At 41.6% G+C, this 24,857-nt stretch overlaps 1 protein-coding gene across 4 annotated transcripts in view; it reads right to left on the bottom strand.

The window, feature by feature from the left end:
• Positions 1–24,857, bottom strand: part of LOC115111663 (sialate:O-sulfotransferase 2) — a 101,617-nt gene that overhangs the window by 24,564 nt on the left and 52,196 nt on the right. The window contains exons 2-4 of one of the 4 annotated variants that reach the window (XM_029637981.2): positions 9,524–9,622; positions 5,839–6,690; positions 693–807 (exon numbers count right to left, since the gene is read on the bottom strand). In XM_029637981.2, the coding sequence (XP_029493841.1) occupies positions 693–807; positions 5,839–6,226 (503 nt within the window). In that variant the 5' untranslated portion in view covers positions 6,227–6,690; positions 9,524–9,622. Of the gene's footprint in view, positions 1–692; positions 808–2,283; positions 2,404–5,838; positions 6,691–9,523; positions 9,623–24,857 lie in introns of those variants that run through there. The other 3 variants (XM_029637979.2, XM_065011607.1, XM_065011606.1) reach the window with 3 other exon arrangements.

The following is a 24,857-nucleotide window of genomic DNA, read 5'->3' as shown; positions in this document are numbered from 1 at the left end:
GGCACAAGGCCCTATATCCATTAGACAGGACTAATTTCATTCTGCCAGACATGTTAATCTACTACACACTGATCAGGTACACAACCTTTACTCCTCACTCCCACCCTGTGACTGTGTGTGTTTGTATAGGTGTATATGCGTGCCTGCGTGAGTGTGTGTGTTTGTATATGTGTATATGCGTGCCTGCGTGAGTGTGTGTGTTTGTATATGTGTATATGCGTGCCTGCGTGAGTGTGTGTGTTTGTATATGTGTAAATGCGTGCCTGCGTGAGTGTGTGTGTTTGTATATGTGTATATGCGTGCCTGCGTGAGTGTGTGTGTTTGTATATGTGTATATGCGTGCCTGCGTGAGTGTGTGTGTTTGTATATGTGTATATGCGTGCCTGCGTGAGTGTGTGTGTTTGTATATGTGTATATGCGTGCCTGCGTGAGTGTGTGTATTTGTATATGTGTATATGCGTGCCTGCGTGAGTGTGTGTGTTTGTATATGTGTGTATGCGTGCCTGCGTGAGTGTGTGTGTTTGAAACATAAACATTTTTTATCCTGTCATTCCTCAGCCAAACAGTTACAGTAGTAACCACCAATGAATTTAGAAGTAGCAAGGAAACTAAGCACACTAGAGGACATTTGATTGCTTGTTGTCTTTGTACTGAATCGTCGTGTTTGTGAGTTTTTATAGTCCCAGGCCTACCTTTCAGCACAGTTGTCCTGGCAACGGAAGACCGTCATTTTCTTGTAGTCGAAAAAGGACACTCCCCTAAGTGCTCTTTTCGCTGTGTCGTCGATATAGCAGCCGATGTACTTTGCTGTAAGAGAGAAAAATGTAACATTTCTGATAATAAATCAAATATGCACAATTCAAGCAGACCAATGAATATTATAGGAGACAAGGGAGAGAGACAATAATACTGTTTGAAATAGCACATGTTTTGTTTAGCATGGAATTCCATAGTTTATGTGAGTAAAACATGCACATTTCCAAAGGTAATTGCTTATTATTACAGCCATGGTCAATTCTGTAGAGACATTCTATAAATCAGTAAAACAACGTTTAAGTAAAATCCCAAATCATCAATTTGATCCATACAGTGAAGACATATTGAAGGGCAATGTTTCTGCTCAAGGAATCAACACCAGACTAGCATGTTGATTTATTTATAAAGACACACAACTCCTTCTAGTGGCCTGCTACTGCAATGGCACTCAGTACACTTCCTCCCTGACTTATTTGAAGTGAGTATTGAGGGAGGGAGGGATGTCCTTCTGCAGTGGGACTGGTTGATCCTTCCACACTTCCTTCCTGCTCTGTCTGTGAAATAGCATGCTGGGTAGACCAATCCAAAACCCTCACCATCTGTCCCCTGGGGGGTTGAACAATACACATCCTAACCCACCACATTACTGTAATTGTAATGGTCTAAAAGGCAGTAGAGCGGCAGCATGTGGTGCTCTGTAGGACCTTGCAGTAATCTTCCTCCCAGACATAGCAGCAGAGTGGACTGATCACTAATCTGCTTTATGACAAAGGGAAGCAGTGATTTAGCTCAACTGAACTGCACTTCAGTGGGGCTGCCCTTCCACCTTCCGTTTTTGTGCTGAGTTTATTAAATTAAATAATCCGATCAGCAGCCACACAAGGAAGCAGAGATACTATATCTATCTGCAAGTTGTGATGTAAGCACAGTCATGTGGCAAGAAGATTAACAACAGACACAAATGTGAAGTCTATACTGTACGAACAAATACTGTGTGTACACAGATGTATGGCAGGAGTGTAGGGAGTGTAGAGACATAACTCAGCCACCTGTATAGAGTTTTATTTAGGGCAGTGATGATAGTTAAAGTAGGCATCTCTCTAAATCAGAAGATCTGGTGTTGACAGGTGATGGATAGTGGTTCCATTTCAAACAGCTTTGTTTTTTCCTCTCGATTTCCCAAACAAATAACAGACATGTCAGAAACAATCTGCCTCTCTGAGTTTGTCACCATAGTATGAGCTTATTGTCTCCCCTCTCGTATCATGTTATTATCTTATCATAATCTTATTATAATCTTATTATAATCTTATATAATAATCTTATTATTATTATATACTATACAGTAATGTTCTCGCCTCATGAGGGATGTCAACAGATAAAATGAATCTGTACTGGATTACAATGATACCCTTGCTGGATTACTCCTTGAAACAGGGTAGATGAGGTGGTTGGATACAGGGGGGAAGACAGTATTTGGTTAATGTTTCTTTCAGACAGTGTGTGTGCTTGCGTGCGTGTGCTTACATGTGCACACGGGTGCGTACCCTTGTGTGAATGGTGGAGAGCGGGTTGGGTGTGGCTGCTCTTGACGAGAACATGACAGGGGCCTGGAGTGTGATGAGGTGGTGGTGGGGGTGGTGGAGTACTGTGGCACATAGGAGTTGTGGATGAAGTGGAGCAGTGTCACTTTGAAAGCACTAATTACTCTTTCAGCTAGCGCTCTGCCGTGGTCCTGTGGGGGTTACCACTTCACAGAGAAAGAACAGAGGGAGAGGAAGACAGGAAGAGAGAGAAAGAGAAAGAGAGAGAACGAGAGAGAGAGAGAGAGAGAGAGAGAGAGAGAGAGAGAGAGAGCAAGGACATCCTAGACAGAGAGGACATACTACATGGAGACAAACTGAGGTCCTCTCGTATGATCTGATAATCCCTAGCAATAATACATGTACTATATAAAGCCTGTTTGTGTTTCTCTTAATCAGAAAGATGGAAAACAATCATGTACCATATGAATACCACATGAATGTAACAAAAACAATCCCTGTGCAAATCAATTCCACCCAGGAACTGCTTGTGCTTGTAATACCTATTTCTCTCATTCAAAGGCTAACTATATGTAGGTATCCTTGTACTACGAAGGTAATAACCATAGAGATTCTATCTCTATTATTATACTGATGTCATCTGGTACAACTCCTACTATATACTTTAAAGTCCAGTATGGAGAGTGTAAAGATCATTGAAAGGATAATATGATTAGGGCGGTGCGCTATGCTGTGCACTTCTGGCACTTCCAGTCTGCTACCAGCTGCTCACAGCAGCCAGCTTTGTGGAGTCCCATTCTAAATGAATCTACATCACTTCACATGAGCTCAATCTAGCTCTTTTTGGGAAAGGTTAATTGCCATGGACATGCTACATATGGCCCATGAAAATGAGCCGTGAAGGATTTTACCCAAGATTGGAGATCTGTGCTTATGAGTGTGAGACTTTCAGAGATAGAGACAAACCTTCAATTAGCTTATTTTTTCAATTATATTTTGTGGTTTGGTTCCAAGTCATTTGTCTGTGGCTTCTCAGTATCTAGGTAATATTTACAATGTCACACCAGATGTTGCTAAGGATAGCTCCATTATGTAGGTAAACATACATAATAAAATATAGGGAAAACCTGCTATCACTGTAAAGCAGTGCGTTCTGAATATCCCCCTCAATGGGTGTTGACTGACTGTGGGCAAGGAGGACTAGGGTGGGTGGCATCAAGGAGCTAACTGAGCCCCTGGTTCTAGATCTCCCTGGGAGAGAGGTCTTCATCCCCCTGGAGCTACAAGCTCTCACAGTCTTAATCGTCACATTTTTAAGTTATTCCAAACATCACATTATTAAGTGTTTAAGGTTAAGTTTAGGAATTAACTCCACATTTGTACGGTTAGGGTTCAATTTAGACATTAACTTTGAATGGTTAATGTAAGGGTTAAGGTTTGGGATAGGTTTAAAATAAAAAATATTAAAAACAACTTTCTTTCGCTGGATTCAAACATGCGTCATTTGGAATCAGAGGTAGAAGCTTAAGCCCATCCACTATCCCCATCCACAATGTCCTTGCAAAACCAAAATCTACTAGAAGGTAACAGTGCTCACTGTTGCCCCTTAATAGACAGTTTCCACATCATCTCCCAACGTCTTCAGAAATGGATGAACGTCAAATACTGGCTTGTTTTACAGGTGACCTGCCTGTCCTGGGGAGGCATCACCTGAAGGGCTAATTACTTGTTAAATATCCAGTCACTTAAATGCTGCAGCAAATGTAAATGGCTGTCGTTTTGCCAAGGCCTCCAGCACAATAATATCCACATTAACCTTGAGCAACACTCTGAGGGTGAATGTGTATTTGCCTATCCACAAATGCCTGTGTGTCTGTACATGTGGAATACTGTGTATTTCATAATGAACAGTGAATACTCAAGGGGCCATTTAAGTTTGATAGTCACTTAAACGGATAGTATATTTCTTCAGGCTGTTGCAGTGAAATAATAAATTACTCTATTGTCTATAAACCTGTCATTTTTTATACAACATAAACAACTGGAGCTACAGATGTAGGATCGTAATTTGAGCCAGCAACAGGACATATGAATGATGTGGATGACAATTAATGGACATTTTTGTAAGGGTTGAAACATTATCCGTAAGGGAAATTCAAGTCTGAAATTTCAAAGTGGAAATGTCAAACTTCAGAAGCATTTTAAACCTTGAATACCCTACAGGTTTTACATTTACTGCATTGCAGGAAAGGTCTCCTGCAACAGGGTGATCAAATTAAGATCATAAATCTGTAAGTCAGAGGTGACTTTATGAGACAATGATTCTTATGTATAAAACCAAGCTGAGGGTGTCTAGTTAAATACACTACAGGACCAAAAGTATGTGGACACCTGCTTGTCGAACATCTAATTCCAAAATCATGGGCATTAATATGGAGTTTGTCCCACCCTTTCTGCTGTAAAAGCCTCCACTCTTCTGCGAAGACTTTCCACTAGATGTTGGAACATTGCTGCGGGGACTTGCTTCCATTCAGAGTATTAGTGATGTTGGGCTATTAGGTCTGGCTCGCAGTCGGCGTTCCAATTCATCCCAAAGTTCTCGATGGGGTTGAGGTCAGGGTTCTGTGCAGGCCAGTCAAGTTCTTCCACACCGATCTCGACAAACCATTTCTGTGTGGACCTCGCTTTGTGCACGGGGGCGTTGTCATGTTGCCACAAAGTTGGAAGCACAGAATTGTCTAGAATGTCATTATATGCTGTAGTGTTAATATTTCCCCTCACTGGCACTAAGGGGCCTAGCCCGAACCATGAAAAACAGCCCCAGACCATAATTCTTCCTCCACCAAACTTTACAGTTGGCACTATGCATTTGGGCAGGTAGTGTTTTCCTGGCATCCGCCAAACTCAGATTAGTCCATCGGACTGCCAAATGGTGAAGCATGATTAATCACTCCAGAGAATCACTCCAGAGAACAGTTTCCACTGTTCCAGAGTCCAATGGGGGCGAGCTTTACACTACTCCAGCCGATGCTTGGCATTGCGCATGGTGATCTGAGGCTTGTATGTGGCTGCTCGGCCATGGAAACCCATTTCATGAAGCTCCAGGCGAACAGTTCTTGTGCTGACGTTGCTTCCTGAGGCAGTTTGGAACTCGGTAGTGAGTGCTGCAACCGAGGACAGACGATTTTAACGTGCTATGCGCTTCGACACTTGGCGGTCCCGTTCTGTTTCCAATTCACAATAACAGCACTTACAGTTGACCGGGGCAGCTCTAGTAGGGCAGAAACTTTAAGAAATTACTTGTTGGTGCCTATGATGGTGCCCTATTGAAGGTCACTGAGCTCTTCAGTAAGGCCATTCTACTGCCAATGTTTGTCTATGGAGATTGCATGGCTGTGTGCTCAATTTTATACACCTGTCGGCAACGGGTGTGTCTGAAATAGCCAAATCCACATACTTTTGTGTATATAGTGTATACCAAACATGTACTGTAGGTACTGTACAACTAGCAATGTATCAACATAAACTTTTGACTCACCCCGTCCGTCGTCCAGATCTTTGGCGTTGCGTCCCTTGAGGGCGCGGTTCCAGCTGCTGGTGTAGTCTACTCCCCTACCCTCCCAGTCCTTCCCACCAGCCCCTTTCATCCAGGGAGGGCCGTACCTCCGCGGGGTGGGTCTGCGTGTATCTTTCAACACCCTCCCCATCATTCCTACCCCCCGGCCGTCTGAGGAGGCCACCCTGTTCCCTATCCCAGATGCTACCATGGGGTCCCGGCCCCCATTTTCCCCCGTGGAGCTGTCCCCTACAAAGCCAGAATGCAGGAACACCAGGCTCCCAGCTGTCAGGTAGAGGAGGATGAAGGAGAAGAAGCGCACAGGTTTCCTGCGAAAGTAGCGTTGGATTTTCAGCAGAGGCCTGGCCATGCTGGCTCCCCCTGCTCAGTCACAACGTCCCAGGGACACCCAACCATAAAGCAGCAGAGCAGGACAACACCCCCTAAAGCTACTAAGAGGTTCAATCACACAGGACAGAGAGTCCAAATCCAATTCTGGTTGGGGAAAAAGAATTGCCTACCAGGTAAAAAAAGACACACAACAAAGGTATCTTGAGCTAAGGAGTGTGTGTGTATGGGATCTCTGCATGAAGGGGTGTGTGTGTAGTGCTGGAGAGTGTGTCTCCAGTGTGTGTCTCTCTACATTCCCTCTGAGAAAGCATCAGGAGGGCAGAGAGCTGATGGTGGGGCCATGGCAGGAAAGGTGATTTGCTGAGACTGAAAGACGATCACAGCTCCACAGAGGCCCTTTCCACCACCACGCAGATGGAAGACGCTTGTATTCCCTCCAGCCATTTACCGTGACGGTCTGTGACGGAGGTTGTGGCTCGCCATCTGAAAGTAAAATAAGCCGCATTAAATCAAATCAAAATCTAATTGTATTTGTAACATGCTTCATAAACAACATGTGTAGTCTAACAGTGAAATGCTTCCTTTCAGGCCCTTCCAAACAATGCAGAGAAAAAACATTGAAATAGAAGAGAAAAAAAGAAAAATAATAACACAAAGAATAAATAGAACAAATTATAACGCACGATAACTTGGCTATGTACATGAGGTACCAATATCGAGTCAAGGGGTACAAGGTAGTTGAGGTAGATACTGTATGTACATATAGGTAGGGATTAAGTGACTAGGCAACGGAATAGATAATAAATAGTAACAACAGAGTATTTGAGTCAAAAGAGATTAGTGCAAAAAGGATCAATGCAGATATTCTGGGTAGCTATTGGTTAACTATTTAACAAACTATTTTACCAGTCTTATAGCTTTGGGGGTAGTGCCCACCCACACACACCATCTCCCCACCTCCTCAGCAACACTCAACCATCATGCACCAGGTTGCAAAGAAATAAACTAACACAAATAAATAAACAACCTAACCCGAAAAAGCAGAAGCAGTGGCAAACAGCACATTAGGGTTAGATATGGCCAAAAGATACATCAAAATGAATCTCACAAATAAAGACAAGACACTATTATTAAGACAAATGCATCAAACAGCACATTAGGGTTAGATATGGCCAAAAGATACATCAAAATGAATCTCACAAATAAAGACAAGACACTATTATTAAGACAAATGCATCAAACAGCACATTAGGGTTAGATATGGCCAAAAGATACATCAAAATGAATCTCACAAATAAAGACAAGACACTATTATTAAGACAAATGCATCAAACAGCACATTAGGGTTAGATATGGCCAAAAGATACATCAAAATGAATCTCACAAATAAAGACAAGACACTATTATTAAGACAAATGCATCAAACAGCACATTAGGGTTAGATATGGCCAAAAGATACATCAAAATGAATCTCACAAATAAAGACAAGACACTATTATTAAGACAAATGCATCAAACAGCACATTAGGGTTAGATATGGCCAAAAGATACATCAAAATGAATCTCACAAATAACGACAAGACACTATTATTAAGACAAATGCATCAAACTAAAATACAAAATACTTTTGCAAAGTAGAGTATTTACATAAATACACTTGCAAGTACACGGCTTCACTACAACAGCATTCTCAGTAGCTCTAACAACAAGTGTTTTACTTGCTATGGTTGTGAAATGTGGTTGTCATGCACTGACTGTAAGTCGCTCTGGATAAGAGTGTCTACTAAATTAGCAAAATAATAAACAATTAGAAAGCACACTGGGTAATATCATTGACCTTGTTTCGGGGCGGAGCTCATTAACACAATACCCAGCATGCTTTAATGTTCATTTTTACATTTTCATTTATGTATTGGTCATTTAGAAGACACTCTTATCACACCATAATGCCATTAGACTTCTGATATCAATGCAAGGTGAAATTAAATAATAATAATTAAATAAAGTTATTAGAAAGTATTTTATATTTTGAAAATACTAATTACAGGTCTCGAAAGTATCTTGTTACAAAATACATTGGATTGTAGTTAAGGCCGGTGAAATACAAATGACAAAATGCTCAAAAGTAATTGAAATACATATTTCTAATATATCTCTGATTAGAGTGGATGAAAAGCTTTGGGCTGTGGTGGTTGTTGCCTTCAGTTCATACTAAACCCAACTGTGGGTGGTCCTCTCTGTTCCAACTAGCTCTGAGCTCTACAGGCTTCAGCTTTATATCTTCTAAATGAGATTGGAATGGAAACACTGGATGGGGAGGGGAAACATAGGAGTTCCACCCCGCAGCAGTCTAGTTAACCTTTTACTGCAGTTGGCTAAATCAGGGTGTTTCTTGGTAGTACTAAACAAATCTACTTTGAAACAAAAGTATACACCTCACACAGCTGAAAAAAAGAAGACACCTATATACCATGTCAGATATAGAGTTGAAATGTATTCAGTTTAGCGTTTGCATCCCAATATTACACTTTATATACATCATAGAAGACATAGAAACACCGGATTTTCGGCAGGTTTTAAAAAAGAATGTTTATTCATTATGAAATTATGAAAAATATGAATAACATTCTACCCATGAGGTCACTATGTCATTTGATTGCAGGAAATGGCTACAATCCTCTCCATCACGAATGGTATGAGTTGCTGAATTGAAAAATAAATAAAAAATCCCATTCAGTTTCAGTGGTCCCAGATCAGGATCTGGTAACATTCTTTATATTAACAGCACTACAGATGTAGGATCTTAATTTGAGATAAGTTTGCTACAGCAGGAAAATAATCCTGCAGCAACGGGAAATGTGAAATATCATGCGGAATATAATTAATGGACATTTGTCTGGATATCTCAAGTAAGACGGGCGTTCTTCATTCATTAAAAAATATGTGAAAAATAATATATATATATATTATTTTTTTTACGTTTAAAAAAAAAATATATGTGCCTAATAGAAAACTCTTTGGTGATCTGTAAACATTTTAAATTACGAGCCTAGTTTATTTCTTATGGAGAAAAAAAGGATTCTTCCTGGCTAGCCTTGATTGGCTGAGATAATGGAGGGGCTGGTCATGCTGAGAGATGATTCCTGATTGGTCTACCATGCCACAGGCTACTGTCTATAACATAATGGGGGTTTCCTGATCAGTAGTCTACCGCAGATTTTTTTTTTTAAGATAATAGCAATGGACAACTGCAAACGTGTTGCTACAGCTCTCAACGTCATCACTGCCCTGAATTTAACTGCCGCTATTGACAAACCTCAGTAGGAGAATGTTGTGATGGGCTACTCTCTGGAGGTTGACAGCCTGACTCGCTCTTGACTCTGAAAGTGAATCAGATGACGAAGCAATCCTTGACCTGGGTAAAAACAACATTGTCATTTCTGATGATTTCTGATGACAGTGGTGAGGAAGAAATGAAGATCAACAGTATTGTTGTGGCAGAATAAGTGGACCAAGTTTTGAACTCAGTGGAATGCCCAGTAGAAGCAGAGTATGAGGAGATGAACAAAACTCTGAAGTTCGATTGCAAATAAGGAGAGAGTCAAAAAAATAACTCAGAAGGCTCTTGTATAAAACAACTCTCACTGCGTTAAATCTTTAAGCAAAGGGCAAACACAGCATCTATGACAGAGACAAACAAAGATGATTCTTGGGAATATTGAACACTGTCAATGTGAACTGGAGCGACATGACACAACATAACAAGAATGCTGAGCAGACGAAAAGCAAATGACAGAGAACCTTTTACTTAACCATTAGAAACCCAGACCCGGTTTTCCTTGCATAAAAACATCAGTAGTGATAGGACTGCTCAAGGAGACCCCAATTAATATATTTCTGAAGAAAAAATAAAAATGTTGGTTTACAAAAAATGCATGCAAATGTATGGTTTGCATCACTTAATGCCCTTTGTTACACAACACACTTTCAAGTACTTAGCCAAAAATGTATATTTTTAGTTGAAAATATACTCAGGCCATCTCTGGACATCACATGAACTATGCTGAATGAGCATACAAAACAATGCCTCTTCAGCAAGTGTGTAAAACCTTCTGGAGCTTGTCTATAAGTTGGAATAACAAGTTAGCACATTTCAAATAAGCATTACTTTCCCATGTTTCCCCCATGAGTCTGTACTTTTATAAAACATACAAAAAAGCCAATATCGATTTGATGGAATAGGAAAAAACTTGGCCACTCTTTCAGAGTACCACCTTAGCAGGTGGTGAAAAAAGAGTGTCCTTATCTGTCCCCTGAGTCACGCTATGGCCATTATAAGGCTTGTGTTTACACCCAATGCCTTGGGAGATTAAGGTGTTGAGGTCAGAGCCTTCAGAGGGGAACCTTGACTTAGAGGCAGACCTTCATAAAAGGTACTACAGTACATATAAAGGTACTCAAGTACTTCCCCTCATGCACTCTTCCTCCTTATTTTCACTTTCTAACCATGGCATGCAGACACAGACAATTATATCTGCCTAGCATTCTTTTACATACTGGGATTGGCATGTAGGCCAGGGGCAAAAAACCCCTGGGCAGATTTTGGGCATGGTTGGGGAGAAAGATAAAGGGCACACAACTGGTGGCAGATGGCAGAATGTTACAGTATACACACATGCATACGCACACATGCACACACACACTTGCAAATCACCCTATTAATTATTTATAAGCACACAATGGAAAAAATGAAATTGAACTACAAACTCCACCTAAGAAGAGCATTTCTAATTTGCAGGTTCAAATGACCGTAATAAGAGTGGATGCAGAGGTCACTGACTTCAAACAAGACATTGAAACACAGACAGGTTTTGTATGTAGGGTTGCAGAGAGTGACAGGTGTCCTTACATTCTCTAATTGCCAATTGGGGTTCTATGACTTGCCGTGAGTTTACAATGTTTAAATGAGCTATAAGAGGCCCTTGAAGTGAGAACCTCCTCGAGTATTGTGGTTGGATTGTGTTCATATCTGGCTGACCACTTCAGAAGGTGGTCAGGGCAACATTTCTCCTCAGTCTGGATGCAATCAGGCACATTTTTGGGATGACATCATCAGCACTCTGCCACAAGTCTCCAGAAAACTTGTGTTTTGGAAGTGAGGCACCTTTTTTCATTAAACGTTAGAGGAAATATGTTCCTAGTGTGTGAGGAACGTGTTTATTGGCTTCAAAATGGCTAGCCAGCTAGCTTATTTACAAAAAAATAATTTTGGTGTGGCTAGAGTTATGCTAACCTGTTTGCAATCCCTTTAACTTTGCTAGCTAACTTGCTGGCTAGCTACAGAGTTTCACTGGCTAGATAGCTACAGTAAATGGCTCCTGCCATCAAGTTGTTGTTGTGTTCTTATCAGATTTATCCTGTTCAGCCGTTTGCAGAATGCATACTGGCATTTCAATACATAAAAAAAGGGAATCCAGACACAACATGGACATTTAAATGTAGGCGTATACACATGACGTGTTCGAAATGTCATGATCTCCATGATCAGAATACAAAAGCTGCATGAACTGTCAAGTCTAGACACGGCGTGATTGACCATTAATTCACATTCATATTAAATGAGCCAGCAAATATTTAATCCGAGTGGATTCTGGCGGGAGAAATGTCAGAGTTAATCGTTACCCGGGCAGTCGGGCAGCTCAGTGCGTGCTGTGGGCCATGGCTCTGCAGGACACTCCATAAATATACTTCATATCTGCCCTGTGACTTATTGAGCACTAGGCAAGGGGCTCTCCTGCAGAGTGGATGCTGTCTCCTCACTCATACCCTTTACAGAAAGCCTTTACTGTAAAACAAAATCAGGCCATGTTTTTTAGAGCCCAATTCATAGAGTCCCATTTGAACCACATTCTTGCCAGGATAAACCATTTATATATCCCGTGCACATGCTGGGAAGTGTGGGAGTAGATGTGGATCAATGTGGGTGGACGTCTATTTGAATAAATCTATTGAATATACACCATTATAAAGGAATCCGTGATTTTTTTTAGGCAGGTCCTAAGAAACATTTTAAGACAAATTGTTTCTTTTTACGAATAGAATGCCATATTTTTTGTTTAAATATGTTACTGGTCTGTGCAGCCAAAAGTCTGCAGCATGTGCATGAAATCACAACCTGGTCTCAGAGCATTTCATATTATTCTGTATGTAAATTAAAACACTCCATTTAGTATGATACGTTACATTTTAAATGGTATTAATTAATTTGTGGATGTCCATCACCCATTTCGTCTGATTATAAGTACAAATTTGCAAAATGTATAAATGTTGCGAATTTGTAAAACGTATAATATGTTATGAAAACTAGCTAGGTGGCTAATATTAGCTAGCTGAATACCATTAGCTTGGCTAAGGGTTAGGGTTAAGGTTAGGGTTAAGTTTAGGAGTTAGGTTAATGGGTTGCAGTTAGGGTTAGGGGAAGAGTTAGCTTACATGCTAAGTAGTTGCAAAGCAGCTAAAAAGTAGTTAACAGTTGAAAAGTTGCTAATTAGCTAAAATGCTAAAGTTGTCCATGATGAGATTCGAACTAGCAACCTTGCTACACATTTGCGTTATATGCCCACCGATCCACCCCAACCAACCAACCACCCTACTTACATTATTACCAATCAGGCTGTTATGGTAGAGTGGTCAGATGGAAGCCACTCCTTATTAAAAGGCACATGACAGCCCGCTTTGAGTTTGCCAAAAGGCACTTAAAGACTCTCAGACCATGAGAAACAAGATTCTCTGGTCTGATGAAAGCTAGATTGAACCTGGCACTATCCCTATGGTGAAGCATGGTGGTGGCAGCATCATGGTGTGGGGGTGTTTTTCAGCGGCAGGGACACGGGGAGTGTGGCGAAGTCATGTAGGAGACCTGAGCCAACTCCCCGTGCTTACCGTGGAGAGAGGTGGACCGGGCAGGCACCGTGTTATGCCGTGAGGCGCACGGTGTCCCCGGTGCGCAGGCATAGCCCGGTGCTCTGAAACAGAGTTGACCACAGCTGGTTTAAATTTTATTTTAATCAATACTCTCCTCTGATTTGTGTTGGGCTTGGCTGTGACTGGCTTCCTCCCTGATGATATTGCAATCTACAACAGTGATAACAGCATCACAACATGGCTGAACAAGGGCCAGTGTGGGGCGAGAGAGAGAGAGAGAGAGAGATAGAGAGAGAGAGAGAGAGAGAGAGAGAGAGAGAGAGAGAGAGAGAGAGAGAGAGAGAGAAGTGTGTGGGACTGAGGAGAGGCCAGTGTGGGGCCGGAGAGAGGAGTGTGTGGTTTTTCTGAAATCCTGGTTGAAGGATTCCAGATTTCCTGCATATTCCCTCCTGGTTCTGGTAAGCCTCCAACCGGGATTTTGGGGAAACCAGGGAATTTATTGAAAGTCTCAGGAATTTTGCAAACCTAATCCCAAGGCAATGCTTTAACTGAGGTCTGTGAATTGAAGCTAAAATCCTCGGAAGATGAAACAGTGCGACTGTTGGCCCTCAGATGCATTTGTAATAGTTTTTTGTTTTGTTTATGAAAGAAGGAAAGGAGCATCCAGCATCTTGGTCAAATAAGTAGTAGTACATGCTCTGCAGTTCTATGCACATGTAATGATGTCTGAGGGGGAAAAAACTGTGTTCGTTGTTTGAAGTAAAGTCTTTGTTGTTGTAATATCGCAAACGGACGTGGCAGTTTCACCGCTACGGATTCCAGCTTTAAGATCTAATCCAGGCGTAGCTCCTAAGTGACACAGCTCTTTATAAGATTAGCACAGATGGTGCCTGTGAGTGTTGCTGGAGCCTTGAAAACGGTTGTGCTCAGGAGGTCCTGGCAATAAGTATTGAGGGGCAGTGGGTAAAGAGCACAGGAGCAGCTCTGTTTGCTCTGTGTCTGGCAGTGTACAGTAGTAGCCAGCCACACAGTGCAGGGGTTTCACATCTTCATGCCAACCATTTTGATTATACCCATGTTTGATCCTGGAGTGTGCCGGCTGGTATCAGTGATTGGCTCAATTCCCAATTCAATGAATTAGTGGTAGCCACTCAGAGGCTGTGGAAGCTCGTCAGTGGGGCTGTGTGGGAAACTTCACAGATATATCCTGTCTTTCGTAAGATTCGTCCTCTGAAGCTAACATAGCACTTTGAAAACAGCTGTCATAGCCCTTCACTGGGTGCCCAAAATAGACTGTTATCACTGGTGAACAGTTTTGGGGAGTACATGTAGTTTAACTTGTAATTCAACTAAATTTTGCAGTAGCTTGGCAATAGTTGACCTAAATTGTCATCTGGGTAGTGTTTTCAGAAGTTAATTACTTTTCTGCCATGTAGCGGTGTAGCTAACTACTAGAACTACACACGACTTTATTTGCAATAATAAAATAAAATATGGCAGAAGTCGGTAAGAATTTCCTTTATTTTTCTGCATCAGACCTACCTGATTCTCACTTGAAATTCAGTTGTTGTGTTTAATAGACTAACTTACACATTCTGCAATTCTGTCAATATGACTCTAAAGTTCTTGCAATTTCTTATCTATGACATTTCAGATGTAGTAGTTTGGAAGTAGTTTGGATGTAGTGAACAATGTAGCTTTCATGTAGATTAACTTATTTCAGTGTAATTGGTAGCTTGGTAAACTATATTTTCAAAGTTGCTTCCCCAACACTGCTGGTTAGACAAGGTTTATTACAGTTAGTGACATGATTCTTTGGCACAGAAGTTGTATAGATGCTGTAGTTAGGTCAAGTGTCTCACACGAGCCGTAGTTGGGTACAGTATCTAACACTATCTGTAGTTGGGTACAGTATCTAACACTAGCTGTAGTTGGGTACAGTATCTAACACTAGCTGTAGTTGGGTAAAGTGTCTCACACTAGCCGTAGTTGGGTACAGTATCTAACACTAGCTGTAGTTGGGTAAAGTCTAACACTAGCTGTAGTTAGGTAAAGTGTCTCACACTAGCTGTAATTGGGTACAGTATCTAACACTAGCTGTAGTTGGGTACAGTATCTAACACTAGCTGTAGTTGGGTACAGTATCTAACACTAGCTGTAGTAGGGTACAGTATCTAACACTAGCTGTAATTGGGTACAGTATCTAACACTAGCTGTAGTTGGGAACATTATGTAACACTAGCTGTAGATGGGTACAGTATATAAGACTAGCTGTGGATGGGTAAGGTGTGTAACATTAGCAGTAGTAGGGTACAGTATCTAAGACTAGCTGTGGATGGGTAAGGTGTGTAACACTAGCAGTAGTAGGGTACAGTATCTAACACTAGCTGTAGTTGGGTACAATATCTAACACTTGCTGTAGTTGGGTACAGTACCTAACACTAGCTGTAGTTGGGTACAGTATCTAACGCTAGATGTAGTAGGGTACAGTATCTAACAATAGCTGTACCTGGGTACAGTATCTAACACTAGCTGTAGTTGGGTACAGTATCTAACACTAGCTGTAGTTGGGTACAGTATCTAACACTAAGCTGCAGTTGGGTACAGTATCTAACACTAGCTGAAGTAGGGTACAGTATCTAACACTAGCTGTAGTAGGGTACCGTTTCTAACACTGGCTGTAGTTGGGTACAGTATCTAACACTAGCTGAAGTAGGGTACAATATCTAACACTAGCTGTAGTAGGGTACCGTATCTATCACTAGCTGTAGTAGGGTACAGTATCTAACACTAGCTGTAGTTGGGTACAGTATCTAACACTAGCTGTAGTAGGGTACAGTATCTAACACTAGCTGAAGTAGGGTACAGTATCTAACAATAGCTGTAGTAGGATACAGTATCTAACACTAGCTGGTGTTGGGTACAGTATCTAACACTAGCTGTAGTAGGGTACAATATCTAACACTAGCTGTAGTAGGGTACCGTATCTATCACTAGCTGTAGTAGGGTACCGTATCTATCACTAGCTGTAGTAGGGTACAGTATCTAACACTAGCTGTAGTTGGGTACAGTATCTAACACTAGCTGAAGTAGGGTACAGTATCTAAAACTAGCTGTAGTAGGATACAGTATCTAACACTAGCTGGTGTTGGGTACAGTATCTAACACTAGCTGTAGTAGGGTACAGTATCTAACACTAGCTGTAGTAGGGTACAGTATCTAACACTAGCTGGTGTTGGGTACAGTATCTAACACTAGCTGTAGTAGGGTACAGTATCTAACACTAGCTGTAGTAGGGTACAGTATCTAACACTAGCTGGTGTTGGGTACAGTATCTAAATCCAGCTGTAGTAGGGTACAGTATCTAACACTAGCTATAGTTGGATACAGTATCTAAATCTAGCTGTAGTAGGGTACAGTATCTAACACTAGCTGTAGTTGGGTACAGTATCTAACACTAGCTGTAGTAGGGTACGGTATCTAACGCTAACTGTAGTTGGGTACAGTATCTTACACTAGCTGTAGTAGGGTACAGTTTCTAACACTAGCTGTAGTTGGGTACGGTGTGTAACACTAGCTGTAGTTGGGTAGAGTATCTAAAACTAGCTGTAGTTGGGTACGGTGTCTAACACTAGCTGTAGTTGGGTAGAGTATCTAAAACCAGCTGTAGTTGGGTACAGTGTCTAACACTGGCTGTAGTTGGATACGGTGTCTAACACTAGCTGTAGTAGGGTACAGTGTCTAACACTAGCTGTAGTTGGATACGGTGTCTAACACTAGCTGTAGTAGGGTACCGTATCTATCACTAGCTGTAGTAGGGTACCGTATCTATCACTAGCTGTAGTAGGGTACAGTATCTAACACTAGCTGTAGTTGGGTACAGTATCTAACACTAGCTGTAGTTGGGTACAATATCTAACACTTGCTGTAGTTGGGTACAGTACCTAACACTAGCTGTAGTTGGGTACAGTATCTAACGCTAGATGTAGTAGGGTACAGTATCTAACAATAGCTGCAGTTGGGTACAGTATCTAACACTAGCTGAAGTAGGGTACAGTATCTAACACTAGCTGTAGTAGGGTACCGTTTCTAACACTGGCTGTAGTTGGGTACAGTATCTAACACTAGCTGAAGTAGGGTACAATATCTAACACTAGCTGTAGTAGGGTACCGTATCTATCACTAGCTGTAGTAGGGTACAGTATCTAACACTAGCTGTAGTTGGGTACAGTATCTAACACTAGCTGTAGTAGGGTACAGTATCTAACACTAGCTGAAGTAGGGTACAGTATCTAACAATAGCTGTAGTAGGATACAGTATCTAACACTAGCTGGTGTTGGGTACAGTATCTAACACTAGCTGTAGTAGGGTACAATATCTAACACTGGCTGTAGTTGGGTACAGTACCTAACACTAGCTGTAGTTGGGTACAGTATCTAACGCTAGCTGTAGTTGGGTACAGTATCTAACAATAGCTGTACCTGGGTACAGTATCTAACACTAGCTGTAGTTGGGTACAGTATCTAATACTAGCTGTAGTTGGGTACAGTATCTAACACTAAGCTGTAGTAGGGTACAGTATCTAACACTAGCTGTAGTAGGGTACCGTATCTAACACTAGCTGTAGTTGGGTACAGTATCTAACACTAGCTGAAGTAGGGTACAGTATCTAACACTAGCTGTAGTAGGGTACCGTATCTATCACTAGCTGTAGTAGGGTACCGTATCTATCACTAGCTGTAGTAGGGTACAGTATCTAACACTAGCTGTAGTTGGGTACAGTATCTAACACTAGCTGAAGTAGGGTACAGTATCTAAAACTAGCTGTAGTAGGATACAGTATCTAACACTAGCTGGTGTTGGGTACAGTATCTAACACTAGCTGTAGTAGGGTACAGTATCTAACACTAGCTGTAGTAGGGTACAGTATCTAACACTAGCTGGTGTTGGGTACAGTATCTAACACTAGCTGTAGTAGGGTACAGTATCTAACACTAGCTGTAGTAGGGTACAGTATCTAACACTAGCTGGTGTTGGGTACAGTATCTAAATCCAGCTGTAGTAGGGTACAGTATCTAACACTAGCTATAGTTGGATACAGTATCTAAATCTAGCTGTAGTAGGGTACAGTATCTAACACTAGCTGTAGTTGGGTACAGTATCTAACACTAGCTGTAGTAGGGTACGGTATCTAACGCTAACTGTAGTTGGGTACAGTATCTTACACTAGCTGTAGTAGGGTACAGTTTCTAACACTAGCTGTAGTTGGGTACGGTGTGTAACACTAGCTGTAGTTGGGTAGAGTATCTAAAACTAGCTGTAGTTGGGTACGGTGTCTAACACTAGCTGTAGTTGGGTAGAGTATCTAAAACCAGCTGTAGTTGGGTACGGTGTCTAACACTGGCTGTAGTTGGATACGGTGTCTAACACTAGCTGTAGTAGGGTACAGTGTCTAACACTAGCTGTAGTTGGATACGGTGTCTAACACTAGCTGTAGTAGGGTACCGTATCTATCACTAGCTGTAGTAGGGTACCGTATCTATCACTAGCTGTAGTAGGGTACAGTATCTAACACTAGCTGTAGTTGGGTACAGTATCTAACACTAGCTGTAGTAGGGTACAGTATCTAACACTAGCTGAAGTAGGGTACAGTATCTAACACTAGCTGTAGTAGGATACAGTATCTAACACTAGCTGGTGTTGGGTACAGTACCTAACACTAGCTGTAGTTGGGTACAGTATCTAACGCTAGCTGTAGTTGGGTACAGTATCTAACAATAGCTGTACCTGGGTACAGTATCTAACACTAGCTGTAGTTGGGTACAGTATCTAACACTAGCTGTAGTTGGGTACAGTATCTAACACTAGCTGAAGTAGGGTACAGTATCTAACACTAGCTGTAGTAGGGTACAGTATCTAACACTAGCTGTAGTAGGGTACCGTATCTAACACTAGCTGTAGTTGGGTACAGTATCTAACACTAGCTGAAGTAGGGTACAGTATCTAACACTAGCTGTAGTAGGGTACCGTATCTATCGCTAGCTGTAGTAGGGTACAGTATCTAACACTAGCTGTAGTCGGGTACAGTATCTAACACTAGCTGTAGTAGGGTACAGTATCTAACACTAGCTGTAGTAGGGTACAGTATCTAACACTAGCTGGTGTTGGGTACAGTATCTAACATTAGCTGTAGTAGGGTACAGTATCTAACACTAGCTGTAGTAGGGTACAGTATCTAACACTAGCTGGTGTTGGGTGCAATACCTAAATCCAGCTGTAGTAGGGTACAGTATCTAACACTAGCTATAGTTGGGTACAGTATCTAAATCTAGCTGTTTTAGGGTACAGTATCTAACACTAGCTGTAGTTGGGTACAGTATCTAACACTAGCTGTAGTAGGGTACGGTATCTAACGCTAACTGTAGTTGGGTACAGTATCTTACACTAGCTGTAGTAGGGTACAGTTTATAACACTAGCTGTAGTTGGGTACGGTGTCTAACACTAGCTGTAGTTGGGTAGAGTATCTAAAACTAGCTGTAGTTGGGTACGGTGTCTAACACTAGCTGTAGTTGGGTAGAGTATCTAAAACTAGCTGTAGTTGGGTGCGGTGTCTAACACTAGCTGTAGTTGGATACGGTGTCTAACACTAGCTGTAGTTGGGTACGGTGTCTAACACTAGCTGAATTAGGGTACAGTATCTAACACTAGCTGTAGTAGGGTACAGTATCTAACACTAGCTGAAGTAGGGTACAGTATCTAACACTAGCTGTAGTAGGATACAGTATCTAACACTAGCTGGTGTTGGGTACAGTACCTAACACTAGCTGTAGTTGGGTACAGTATCTAACGCTAGCTGTAGTTGGGTACAGTATCTAACAATAGCTGTACCTGGGTACAGTATCTAACACTAGCTGTAGTTGGGTACAGTATCTAACACTGGCTGTAGTTGGGTACAGTATCTAACACTAGCTGAAGTAGGGTACAATATCTAACACTAGCTGTAGTAGGGTACCGTATCTATCACTAGCTGTAGTAGGGTACAGTATCTAACACTAGCTGTAGTTGGGTACAGTATCTAACACTAGCTGTAGTAGGGTACAGTATCTAACACTAGCTGAAGTAGGGTACAGTATCTAACAATAGCTGTAGTAGGATACAGTATCTAACACTAGCTGGTGTTGGGTACAGTATCTAACACTAGCTGTAGTAGGGTACAATATCTAACACTGGCTGTAGTTGGGTACAGTACCTAACACTAGCTGTAGTTGGGTACAGTATCTAACGCTAGCTGTAGTTGGGTACAGTATCTAACAATAGCTGTACCTGGGTACAGTATCTAACACTAGCTGTAGTTGGGTACAGTATCTAATACTAGCTGTAGTTGGGTACAGTATCTAACACTAAGCTGTAGTTGGGTACAGTATCTAACACTAGCTGAAGTAGGGTACAGTATCTAACACTAGCTGTAGTAGGGTACCGTATCTAACACTAGCTGTAGTTGGGTACAGTATCTAACACTAGCTGAAGTAGGGTACAGTATCTAACACTAGCTGTAGTAGGGTACCGTATCTATCACTAGCTGTAGTAGGGTACCGTATCTATCACTAGCTGTAGTAGGGTACAGTATCTAACACTAGCTGTAGTTGGGTACAGTATCTAACACTAGCTGAAGTAGGGTACAGTATCTAAAACTAGCTGTAGTAGGATACAGTATCTAACACTAGCTGGTGTTGGGTACAGTATCTAACACTAGCTGTAGTAGGGTACAGTATCTAACACTAGCTGTAGTAGGGTACAGTATCTAAAACTAGCTGGTGTTGGGTACAGTATCTAACACTAGCTGTAGTAGGGTACAGTATCTAACACTAGCTGTAGTAGGGTACAGTATCTAACACTAGCTGGTGTTGGGTACAGTATCTAAATCCAGCTGTAGTAGGGTACAGTATCTAACACTAGCTATAGTTGGATACAGTATCTAAATCTAGCTGTAGTAGGGTACAGTATCTAACACTAGCTGTAGTTGGGTACAGTATCTAACACTAGCTGTAGTAGGGTACGGTATCTAACGCTAACTGTAGTTGGGTACAGTATCTTACACTAGCTGTAGTAGGGTACAGTTTCTAACACTAGCTGTAGTTGGGTACGGTGTGTAACACTAGCTGTAGTTGGGTAGAGTATCTAAAACTAGCTGTAGTTGGGTACGGTGTCTAACACTAGCTGTAGTTGGGTAGAGTATCTAAAACCAGCTGTAGTTGGGTGCGGTGTCTAACACTAGCTGTGTCTAACACTAGCTGCTGTAGTTGGATACAGTGTCTAACACTAGCTGTAGTAGGGTACAGTATCTAACACTAGCTGTAGTAGGGTACAGTGTCTAACACTAGCTGTAGTTGTATCTAACACTAGCTGGTGTTGGGTACAGTCTAACACTAGCTGTAGTTGGGTACAGTATCTAACGTAGCTGTAGTTGGGTACAGTATCTAACAATAGCTGTACCTGGGTACAGTATCTAACACTAGCTGTAGTAGGGTACAGTATCTAACACTGGCTGTAGTTGGGTATATCTAACACTAGCTGTAGTAGGGTACAATATCTAACACTAGCTGTAGTAGGGTACCGTATCTATCACTAGCTGTAGTAGGGTACAGTATCTAACACTAGCTGTAGTTGGGTACAGTATCTAACACTAGCTGTAGTAGGGTACAGTATCTAACACTAGCTGAAGTAGGGTACAGTATCTAACACTAGCTGTAGTAGGATACAGTATCTAACACTAGCTGGTGTTGGGTACAGTATCTAACACTAGCTGTAGTGTTATCTAACACTGGGTAGTTGGGTACAGTACCTAACACTAGCTGTAGTTGGGTACAGTATCTAACGCTAGCTGTAGTTGGGTACAGTATCTAACAATAGCTGTACCTGGGTACAGTATCTAACACTAGCTGTAGTTGGGTACAGTATCTAACACTAGCTGTAGTTGGGTACAGTATCTAACACTAGCTGAAGTAGGGTACAGTATCTAACACTAGCTGTAGTAGGGTACAGTATCTAACACTAGCTGTAGTAGGGTACAGTATCTAACACTAGCTGTAGTTGGGTACAGTATCTAACACTAGCTGAAGTAGGGTACAGTATCTAACACTAGCTGTAGTAGGGTACCGTATCTATCACTAGCTGTAGTAGGGTACAGTATCTAACACTAGCTGTAGTTGGGTACAGTATCTAACACTACCTGAAGTAGGGTACAGTATCTAAAACTAGCTGTAGTAGGATACAGTATCTAACACTAGCTGGTGTTGGGTACAGTATCTAACACTAGCTGTAGTAGGGTACAGTATCTAACACTAGCTGTAGTAGGGTACAGTATCTAACACTAGCTGGTGTTGGGTACAGTATCTAACATTAGCTGTAGTAGGGTACAGTATCTAACACTAGCTGTAGTAGGGTACAGTATCTAACACTAGCTGGTGTTGGGTGCAATACCTAAATCCAGCTGTAGTAGGGTACAGTATCTAACACTAGCTATAGTTGGGTACAGTATCTAAATCTAGCTGTTTTAGGGTACAGTATCTAACACTAGCTGTAGTTGGGTACAGTATCTAACACTAGCTGTAGTAGGGTACGGTATCTAACACTAACTGTAGTTGGGTACAGTATCTTACACTAGCTGTAGTAGGGTACAGTTTATAACACTAGCTGTAGTTGGGTACGGTGTCTAACACTAGCTGTAGTTGGGTAGAGTATCTAAAACTAGCTGTAGTTGGGTGCAGTGTCTAACACTAGCTGTAGTTGGGTAGAGTGTCTAAAACTAGCTGTAGTTGGGTGCAGTGTCTAACACTAGCTGTAGTTGGATACGGTGTCTAACACTAGCTGTAGTTGGGTACGGTGTCTAACACTAGCTGAATTAGGGTACAGTATCTAACACTAGCTGTAGTAGGGTACAGTATCTAACACTAGCTGAAGTAGGGTACAGTATCTAACACTAGCTGTAGTAGGATACAGTATCTAACACTAGCTGGTGTTGGGTACAGTACCTAACACTAGCTGTAGTTGGGTACAGTATCTAACGCTAGCTGTAGTTGGGTACAGTATCTAACAATAGCTGTACCTGGGTACAGTATCTAACACTAGCTGTAGTTGGGTACAGTATCTAACACTAGCTGTAGTTGGGTACAGTATCTAACACTAGCTGAAGTAGGGTACAGTATCTAACACTAGCTGTAGTAGGGTACAGTATCTAACACTAGCTGTAGTAGGGTACCGTATCTAACACTAGCTGTAGTTGGGTACAGTATCTAACACTAGCTGAAGTAGGGTACAGTATCTAACACTAGCTGTAGTAGGGGTACCGTATCTATCGCTAGCTGTAGTAGGGTACAGTATCTAACACTAGCTGTAGTCGGGTACAGTATCTAACACTACCTGAAGTAGGGTACAGTATCTAAAACTAGCTGTAGTAGGATACAGTATCTAACACTAGCTGGTGTTGGGTACAGTATCTAACACTAGCTGTAGTAGGGTACAGTATCTAACACTAGCTGTAGTAGGGTACAGTATCTAACACTAGCTGGTGTTGGGTACAGTATCTAACATTAGCTGTAGTAGGGTACAGTATCTAACACTAGCTGTAGTAGGGTACAGTATCTAACACTAGCTGGTGTTGGGTGCAATACCTAAATCCAGCTGTAGTAGGGTACAGTATCTAACACTAGCTATAGTTGGGTACAGTATCTAAATCTAGCTGTTTTAGGGTACAGTATCTAACACTAGCTGTAGTTGGGTACAGTATCTAACACTAGCTGTAGTAGGGTGCAGTATCTAACACTAACTGTAGTTGGGTACAGTATCTTACACTAGCTGTAGTAGGGTACAGTTTATAACACTAGCTGTAGTTGGGTACGGTGTCTAACACTAGCTGTAGTTGGGTAGAGTATCTAAAACTAGCTGTAGTTGGGTACGGTGTCTAACACTAGCTGTAGTTGGGTAGAGTATCTAAAACTAGCTGTAGTTGGGTGCGGTGTCTAACACTAGCTGTAGTTGGATACGGTGTCTAACACTAGCTGTAGTTGGGTACGGTGTCTAACACTAGCTGAATTAGGGTACAGTATCTAACACTAGCTGTAGTAGGGTACAGTATCTAACACTAGCTGAAGTAGGGTACAGTATCTAACACTAGCTGTAGTAGGATACAGTATCTAACACTAGCTGGTGTTGGGTACAGTACCTAACACTAGCTGTAGTTGGGTACAGTATCTAACGCTAGCTGTAGTTGGGTACAGTATCTAACAATAGCTGTACCTGGGTACAGTATCTAACACTAGCTGTAGTTGGGTACAGTATCTAACACTAGCTGTAGTTGGGTACAGTATCTAACACTAGCTGAAGTAGGGTACAGTATCTAACACTAGCTGTAGTAGGGTACAGTATCTAACACTAGCTGTAGTAGGGTACCGTATCTAACACTAGCTGTAGTTGGGTACAGTATCTAACACTAGCTGAAGTAGGGTACAGTATCTAACACTAGCTGTAGTAGGGTACCGTATCTATCGCTAGCTGTAGTAGGGTACAGTATCTAACACTAGCTGTAGTCGGGTACAGTATCTAACACTACCTGAAGTAGGGTACAGTATCTAAAACTAGCTGTAGTAGGATACAGTATCTAACACTAGCTGGTGTTGGGTACAGTATCTAACACTAGCTGTAGTAGGGTACAGTATCTAACACTAG

The sequence above is a fragment of the Oncorhynchus nerka genome, linkage group LG27, assembly GCF_034236695.1.
Source record: "Oncorhynchus nerka isolate Pitt River linkage group LG27, Oner_Uvic_2.0, whole genome shotgun sequence".
Lineage (NCBI taxonomy): Eukaryota > Metazoa > Chordata > Actinopteri > Salmoniformes > Salmonidae > Oncorhynchus > Oncorhynchus nerka.
This window is presented reverse-complemented; position numbering and strand designations above follow the sequence as displayed.